Raw genomic sequence first — 9,256 nt, forward strand, 5'->3', positions numbered from 1 at the left:
GTTGAAAAATTCACGGTTAACACGAAAGCAAGATTGAAACCAAACTATTTCTTTTTTTACTATAAGAACTTGTGGTTGAGAATACAGTATTACAGTCAGAAAAACCTATAACTTGACCTTTGGCCTATTCTAAAGCCATGATTGGTTGGTGTTAAGTAAAGCAATGAGTGTTTGCATATGTGAGGAGTTAATGTGAGGTACTGATCAATTAGTGTGGCATTTTGATAGGTTGTGTTTGAAAAAGGAAATCAAGATACTTCCTGTGTGTTACATAGAGAATTGTGTGTTGGGGTTTGCAAAAAGTGTTTTATGAAATTGAAAACTGAGCCGAAGTCCGAGAATTGGTGTATGGTTTTGTAGATTTGGTGTGTGGCTCTGGTGTTTGATTGTCAGGTTTCAGAAATTGTGTGACAAGTAAGGATTTTGTGAGCACGCATTTGAAAAAAAACTGTAAACAATTAAGATCCATTATTTTCTGTAAAGAGCCTTCACATAGTTTCTTTGCTCTGAAACCAACCATGTAATGATGCGGTTTGAGAACATAGACATGACTATTGTTCTCCCAGTCAGGGATCTGAGGAACACTCACTCCCTCTGCTGGTGAAGGGAAGTTGTCCTGGGATGTTTAACGCCTCCACACCCTTTTTTCTAAAGTAACTCTGACGCTTCTTGCAATGCAATATCCATGTTATTTATGAGATATACATATCCAAACTAAAAATATCAATTCATGGTCTTATTTCTGTGTTGGCAGGTCAATGCTGATCCATTTAAATGCATACAGTCTGAGCCTGCCACAACTGTCTTTAGACTCCCGTAGTTTTTACAACACATACTCAGCGCAATGTAATTCTGCTGCACTAAAGGGCATCAGAGTGCAAATGTCATAAGTGTGATTTTATTGAAACCCCCCTCCCCTCATACACACATAAATACACAAGGGGGCATTAAAAGGTCAGCCTTAGTCAGATGGGCCATGACATTGGTCACTGAGTCTAATAAAAGAAATGGGCCCCAGCCGCCCTCTTAACTAACAGTCTGAAGCTTGACAACCAACAGCTCAACACCTAGTTTATAAGAACGAGGTGACAGACGTGCGGTTGAAGGCTCGGTTATGTGCAAAAGAGTGAAAAGACAGCTAGAGTTACTGACACATTTCTATCAAGCACCTTTATAGATATTTGACAACACATGGGACTCTGGTAAAGGGTGATGATGATGTCATGGAAATGGAGGATGCTGATTGGAGAGACAGGAATCCAGGGGAATCTATAAAATAGTTATTAAAGGGATCGAGGCAAGAGGGGAAAGAAGACTCATTATTGAAACTTCATCTTTGCAGTGAATCCTGCTGTTGAGAAAGGTGAGGAAATGTGGAAGGGATGTATGTATTTGTGATGGATCGGTTTAGGATGAGGAAACGGGCATCATCACATCATGATTTATTTGATCTCGCCTATTTGGTGCATTTTACTAGATTTAACTTTTAACTTTGGAATTTTTTCTTTATCTTAATGTTTTTTGTCGTCTTGTCTGAAGCTTGGTCTCCACTTACACTAATAGCTGATCTTCTGTAGTTTAGTGTCATAAGTCTTTTTGCCATGCATAATAATTGATACATGATTATATATTATAAATTATATATTATAGTTTTAGGATGTTTTAAATATCTTTCTAGTCATAACACGAATACTCTTTTGCTTCTTTCTGTTTTGCATAAAGCAAATTTTAGCAGTTCAATGAATTGTAATCATTTCTTTGCCTAGTATTTTCATTCTTAATCACAGACTTTGTAACTCATTTTATGTATTTATTTTTAATTAACAGACTGTTCTGATTCAACTTTTTTGGGTCGGGCACTTAGTTTAGGTGATTAGCACATTGTCCTTTTCCAGGATCAGTGAATAATGCATTGATGACTGGGATTACTTGCCTGCTATGAGAGTTGGTCCTCACAAGGGGACTCTCCTTGGGGACACGGTGCCCCCGTGGTCAGAAATAGCTACATTATTTCCATCTCTTTGACCTTTTCTAAAGGGACATCAGTGGTGAACATGTGCCACAGTCGGGCAGGACCATTCCAGTGAATCCAAAGTCAAATCCTAATCAAAGATCTCCTATTAGTCTGATTATGTTTACTCACAGTTGTGCTGGTCACAGGTCTGTGTACATCTTTCAGATGCAGATTTGGATGTGGCTGATTCTGACTGGTGTGTTCACGGTCACCTTGTCTTACTGCAGTGGCTTAAGTCTTCAACAGAAGGTAAAAGAGACCATCTGGGAATGATGGTTTCTGCCAGTCCTGATGAACCTTTCAAATGTCTCTGGTAGGAATTAATCAGAGTGACGATTTTATTCTTTTGGGTTTTTGTTTTGACCTTAGAATCAAACTAAACTCTTGGCTAGAGAGACTGATGTTGCTGATCAAGGTCAGTTTGAGAACGGAACTAAAGTTCAAGGAGTTCACAAGAAGATCCCGGGCTTCGGAACACCCCTTGACCCCCTTTCCAGGAGTTTCATGAAAACAAAGAAAGATAAAAAGAGGTACTATGCAAAGGGGATTTCATGCTTTCCTCTGCAAGAGTGAGTATGCAAATACATGTAGAACACGGAGGTGTTGAAATTAACATGGAGAAAAGATCAACTTCCGGTCAATCAGTCCAAGTTATGATCACACGCTGACTGATCTTACTGTTGTGGAGAAAGTGTTTCCTCGCAACTTCAGTCATCTTCCATGAATAGAGTTATCACTATGGGGATTCTAGACTGGACAGCAGAGACAACTGCTTTGGTCTATGAATAAAACAATGGATCAGTTTAATGTGATCTAATTATCACCCGGGGACATTTCATCTACAAATGTAAAACAGGGCTCTAGTTCCTTGGAAACAATGGAAACATGTTCTTGTTTCCTGAGCTACAGTACAACAGAATACAACAGTTATTACAGCTGGACAAGGCATATTGGCATTGAGTGACCTGAAATAATGATGTTAATTAAGAATGTAAAATATGCAATCATATCAAAGTTTTTAATATATCATTTGGGATTATACAACTTCTCTAATTTAATTTCCTTCCTCTAGGCAAAGCAAAACTCCTCAAAAATGGCCTGCACAAAAAGGTTCTGTAGAGCATATAGTGTCTGGAGAGAGCAGTACTTTTACAGTTATCAGGCCAGGAGACACAGGCTCTATTGACAAGGGTCAACTTGGAGAAAGCAGTCCAGTGCAGCAACCAAGGACCAAACCGAACATGGATGTTTCCACATCTGACAGAAATCCCATTGACCATGCCAGAATAAGAGGTTCAAATAAAAGAGGCCAGTCAGGAGGATTTGGTCTCCCAATTGATCGCATAGGTCTGGGACGTTTACCACATGGAAGAGGCTAGAACAATACAATCTCTGTGCTTTCAAGAAGTTTTTTTTTTTCTGCAAACGTCTGTGTGATGTAACTATTTCTAAATTGTCTGAATATGGATCTGGTCAAAATAACCTGATATTATTAGTGATCTTGAGGAACAGTAAATGCTGAAAATGAAAGGAAAAAAAAACATTTACTTCATGTGCATCCTTGTTATTTTTATGTAAAAGATTGTCTCTTTCTTTTGTCAATCATATATCACAACTGTGATATTGTAAAGGAGAAATCTGAGAGGTGACTTACTGTATAACACCAATTAATAATGAGCTTCAGGGGTGATCGTGCATGACCACACAGTAGAATCGTTGTGGATTTACAGGACAAACAAGTCTGAGGTAAGAAAGTAAAATGTCACATCAGGTGTATTTTTGATTATGAATGTTTCATGGGGCCTCGTTTATAAAATGTTGCACAGAAACCGTCGTATATATTTGATCTTATGATCATTTCTCAATGTGCGTATGTGTGATTCAGAGATATGAATCTGAAAAAAACATGTATGAAAAAAAGGGCCTATGCCTCTCTTCCAGATGTGAAATCTATAAAATGTTCTTGAAATTATGCAAAGCTGAATGTTTTTTAACATTTATAAATAAACGTTGGCGTGGATTTTAGCGTACGCACACTCAAATCTGTGCGGACGCACGTTTTATAGGCTAAATGAGGCCCCAGATTCTGTTTTCCAAAAAATTTAAATATAATGGCTGGAACTACAAAGACTGCACAAAATATCAGGGCAGTGTAAACATTTGCCACGTGATATAGGTCTCAGCAAATAATAGCACGGTTATACTTAGCCTATCAATTAAATATTTCTATTTTTTTTACTTAAAAACACTTTTTGTTGACCATTTCAAATACAGTGGCGCTAGAGGATGTCACAAAGGTCCTTCTCGTTAGACAAGCCTATTTTTTTTTTTCTACCAGTTTCATCCCTTTGAATGGGAAATTATTATTTTTTTACATAAATGCATTTGAATAACTATGGTATACAGTTTCATAATTAGTAGGCTTGAGATTTGTGGAGATCATTAAATGTTTAACTTTTTTAGACTCCAATAACATATTTTTCAAGTTTCCAGACATTATTATTATAGGCCATTTCTGTACAAAAACCACATCATAAGATCCATTTCAATTGGATTACTAATCACCCACATGGGCTATATTGTTTTCCAATGATTATATTATTTAAAGAAGTACATTTTATTAACACAATTCAGGCACAAAAATGTAATGTGTTTAATATTGTTATACTCCCCGAGAGATGTAACAGCCACACTTTGTTTGACATTGATTTACACAGTTATGGAATCCGTAGCAGAATTTGTAGCAGATAAAAAATAAAAATGAAATTGTGTTACAACACTCACTCATGCAGTGGACAATTGCAACCTGAAAAAACACCTTTTAATTTTAGCAAGCGGTCCACGTTTTATAGTACAAAAACCTGCAGCCTTCCTTGCGTTTAGTCTGTTTCACTGTGAAGACTTCAGCGGGGGGTTCAGCTTCATTCTCCTCCTGTCTTTTCATGTGACCTGCATCTCCGTCGAGAAGAGTTCCACTGAAGGGCATGTTATTGTCCTGTTCGGCATCCTTTGTGTTTGAGAGCAGTATAAGGAGTCGCGGGATGTAGCCTTCAGATAGTCCTGTCTAATAGGAAATACAGGTAAAAGTCTGCCCGCCTTGAAAAACATGGCATAAACGTTTAGCAAAAACTCTGAAACTATGGGCTAAAATATATGTTGCATGCATAGAAACAAAATATCCGTTTAGATTTAGATTACATTGAAATCACACTAACAGTTTCAGCACCTTGGAGAGGGTGCTGAGTTTACAGAAGACTCACTGAAACAGTTTCAACACTGTCTAAACTAAAGCCTACCTGTGTGTCTGCTGAAGTTTCCGTGGCTCTGTTGGAAAACACACGCACAGGTTTGACAGATGCACCTCCGCATGGCAGCAGCAGGGGGGAGAAGAAGAGGAGAACAAGGGCAATGGGAAGCATTCTTCAGTAATGGTGGAGCACAATCTATTATGTCTCTGTTGCAGTGAGGTTATTTGTTTTGCATTAGCCCTTTTAAATACACTGGGCTCATCTTGTATGCCTTTGTTCTGACGTCATTTGAACACATTTCCGAAAGGGAGTAATAAAGACTTTCCCAAATCCATCTGCTACAAGCCCTGAACAGTGAACTATGTGTTTTGTGGACTATACTTTATCTTTAAAAAAAAAGAAGAAGAAAAAAAAAAGGCTCATGAAAATGCATCAGTTTTTATCATGTATTTATTTATATTAGCCTACTTTTATAAATAAATGAATTAATGGATGGATGGATGGATGGATGGATGGATGTCCAAGTGACTAAATAAATAAGCATGCCTTAAACTAGTCTGATCTAGTCGGTCTGAACAGGTAGCAGCTCGCCTCTAACTTTACTGCTCCAACTCTCCCACCTCATCACTCTCTCACACAAACAATCATGTCATATTTCCATATCTATCATGTCTTCATTCCTGGGCAGACTGTGTTCACTCATTTGAAATAAACGAGCAGTTATAATCTAATGTGCCTGTAGGTAATGGAAAAAGTGACTAGGAAAGTTCATAAAATGTGGCGTAGCCTACACGTTTACAACATGACAAGAGGACGGGTGAAATGATTAGATGTAACCAGTGAAGCACATAAAACACTTAACATTTGCTGATGTGGCTGTGACTCCCAATACAGTCGAAATGTCTCTATCTATCTATCTGTCTGTTTGTCTATCTATCTATCTGTGATGATGAACTAGGTTAATGACATCATCACTAGAGTGCCAGCCTAGTGCTAGCCAGAAAGTACAAACAAGGTATAATTTCATTAATTGCTAAACCAGATAAAGATCCTCATTTAATTGAAAATTGGAGACCAATTTCTCTTCTAACAATTGATTATAAAATAATTACTCTAGTGTTTGCTAATAGACTACGGGATGGCTTAGATTAAATTATTAGTGAACCTCAATCAGGCTTTCTAAGAGGTCGACATATAACTAACAATATTAGACTGGTGCTTGACCTGTTAGATTACGCTGAAAATGTTGATGAAGGTGCTGTAATTTTTTTTTTGGACTTTTATAAAGCGTTCGATACAACTGAACACAAATTCTTATTCAAAACTATGACGCTTTTTGGATTCGGAAAATCTTTTTTGAATGCAGTTAAAATGTTTTACAACTTTATTAATAGTTCTGTAATAGTCAATACTTCCACCACTAAAAGATTTAACATTAATCGTGGTGTACGTCAAGGTTGCCCAATTTCCCCCTTTTTATTTTTGTTAGTAGTTGAATTATTATCCACTGGTATTGTTAATAATCAACATATTCAAGGTCTCACAATTTTTGGTAAAGAAATTAAATATCGCAATTAGCAGATGACACAACCTTATTTTTAAAGAATATATCATGTATTCCTAATGCTATCTCCTTTATCAATACTTTCTCTAAAGCTTCTGGGTTGACTCTAAATTTATCCAAATGTGAAATCCTTCCGTTGCACAGTTTAAATGATAATGTAGTTGCTGGCATTCCAGTGAAACCCTCTGTTAAATACCTAGGAATTATGGTATGTCCTAGAAAGACAAAGTTTAAACTTCTCCTCTACATTAAAAAAGACTAAAGCGCCATTAAACTGTTGGTTACAACGCGATCTTTCAGTTTATGGTCGTGTATTGTTATCTAAAGCAGAGGGCTTATCTCATTTTGTCTATTCCTCCTAGGGGGGACTGGAGGTACTTTTCTTTGAAGATGTTAATAGAGCTTTTAAAGTCAATTGGCTTAAAAGATGTTTGATCAATGGTAACTCCCTCTGGAACCATATCCCACACAGTATCTTTAACCAGGTGGCCTGGAATTTCTGTTAACTTGTGAATTTAATATTTCTAAACTCCCTCTAAAACTATCCAAATTTCACCAGCACGTTCTTTTAGCCTGGAAAATTTGCTACTCACACAATTTTTCTCCTCACACTTCCTTTATATGGAATAATGCAAATATTTTGGTTACCAATAAATCCTTATTTTTAAGGAACTGGTTTAACAGGGATATTAATCATCTTATAAATATGTTTGATATTAATGGAAATCTTTTAACATACAAACAGTTCATGCAAATCCATAGTTTTCCTGTGCATTTTAAGGAATTTAATTCTGTCATTAAAGCTATCTCCCCTACTCTGATTCATCTATTCAAAAGTCATATTCAATATAGGCTAACTCTACATTAATGACAAATCCAAAATGAATATTAAACGGCATTGATTTGATTGATAAAAAATGTAACAATAAACATATTTGTACAATATTTCAATTACAAAATTAAACAGCACCTAGAGGAAACATTTTTTGGAACTCTATTATTGATAATATTAATTGGAAGAATGCTTGGTTAATCCCCTTTAAATATTGCATTAATAATAAAACCAAAGAAATACATTTTAAAATTTTGCATACCATTTACCCTGTTAAATCATTAATTGCAAGATATTCTGATATTGATGATTTATGTTCTTTTTGCAAAAGTGGGAAAGAGTTGTTGACGCATTTGTTTTTTGAATGCAAAATTACCCAAAGATTCTGGAAGGAATTGGCAGAATTTATCTTTAATTTTGTGAAAATTAAATATTATTTTACATTAAAGGATATTATTGTGTATTATGAAAACAATGTTAACAAAGGTCTGGAATACATTGTTAATTTATTTATACTTTTGGCCAAATTTTATATTCATAAGCAAAAATATTTAAATTCATCCCCTTTATTTAAGCTGTTTAAATTAGAATTTGATTGCTTCATATCTTCTTTGAAATTGTTAAAAAACAAAAAATCACTAATGTGTGAAATACTTTGATATTATTTTTGGATCCCCTGCTACCAATTAATGTGTATCATTGTCTTGTGATGTTGTATGCTATGTCTGTTATTTGTTCTATCTGCAATAATAAAATAAAAAAATAATAAAAAAAAATTAGCCAGAAAGTACCATTTTGTTAAGAGGGAAAGAGACATAAGAGCAATGAGGTGTTAAATGTTTGAATGTGTGTTTGTATGTTATGCATATTTGTATTATGATTATTGCATGACAGAAATTAGTTCTTGATTATTTAGGTGCCAATGTTTTGCTGTGTAATTGAGTGTTGAGTGTCACGGGGAAAGGTTCCACCCCGTGACAATGGTTCGTCCCACTAGTGTTTGGGGGGAAACCTGTATATTTAAACCATTGTCTGAGCATGTTTGAGAGGTTGCCTCTTGTATATACTGTGCAAACGTTTGAACCTGTCTGAGGTGAGACATATTGGTATTTGGTGGATGTGCTAATAGGATGTTCAGTGCCAGTTTTGCTGCTTACAGCATTTTTCTTTTGTTGTTAGCACCAGTATCTGTTGCATTAAGTTGTTATTTTTTTGTTTTTTTTTTTTGTTTGTTTTTTTGTACTTTGTGTACTGCACATTAAGAAATGCTGCTTCTAAAATAAACCACAACTGGCATTTTGAAAACCACTCCTTTGTACTGAGCCCTTCCTAAGCTTCTCTCAAGCCTCTTGACAACACTCTACATCTATCTATCTGTCTATATGTCTGTCTGTCTGTCTGTCTGTCTGTCATCTATCTGTCTGTCTAAGAATCTATCTATCTGTATCTCTGTCTGTCTGTCTATCTATCTATCTATTTGAAAATCAGATGGCCTTTACAAAAAGCAAATTGATTCAAGGTTTTGATCGCAGGGCTGCTGTGACCCCGCGCTAGTCCTGAATCTATAGTATATAAGCTACTGATCCTGAAGTTTTCAG

General features: G+C 35.9%; 1 protein-coding gene across 3 annotated transcripts; it reads left to right on the forward strand.

Moving 5' to 3' along the window:
• Positions 1 to 1,045: 1,045 nt before the first annotated feature.
• Positions 1,046 to 4,086, forward strand: LOC308696664 (uncharacterized protein). 3 transcript variants are annotated; one of them, XR_014030860.1, is made up of 4 exons: positions 1,046 to 1,363; positions 2,038 to 2,263; positions 2,384 to 2,544; positions 3,087 to 4,086. XR_014030860.1 is itself a non-coding variant. In XM_081375554.1 (4 exons), the coding sequence occupies exons 2-4, from the start codon at positions 2,180 to 2,182 to the stop codon at positions 3,391 to 3,393; spliced, it is 552 nt and encodes a 183-aa protein (XP_081231680.1). In that variant the 5' UTR covers positions 1,046 to 1,363; positions 2,161 to 2,179; the 3' UTR covers positions 3,394 to 4,086. The 3 variants fall into 3 exon arrangements, 2 of the variants coding, with proteins under 2 accessions (XP_081231680.1, XP_081231679.1); XM_081375554.1 differs by having other exon boundaries at positions 2,161 to 2,263; XM_081375553.1 differs by having other exon boundaries at positions 2,180 to 2,263.
• Positions 4,087 to 9,256: the final 5,170 nt, after the last annotated feature.

Source organism: Scardinius erythrophthalmus (assembly GCF_964197995.2).
Source record: "Scardinius erythrophthalmus genome assembly, chromosome: 9".
Lineage (NCBI taxonomy): Eukaryota > Metazoa > Chordata > Actinopteri > Cypriniformes > Leuciscidae > Scardinius > Scardinius erythrophthalmus.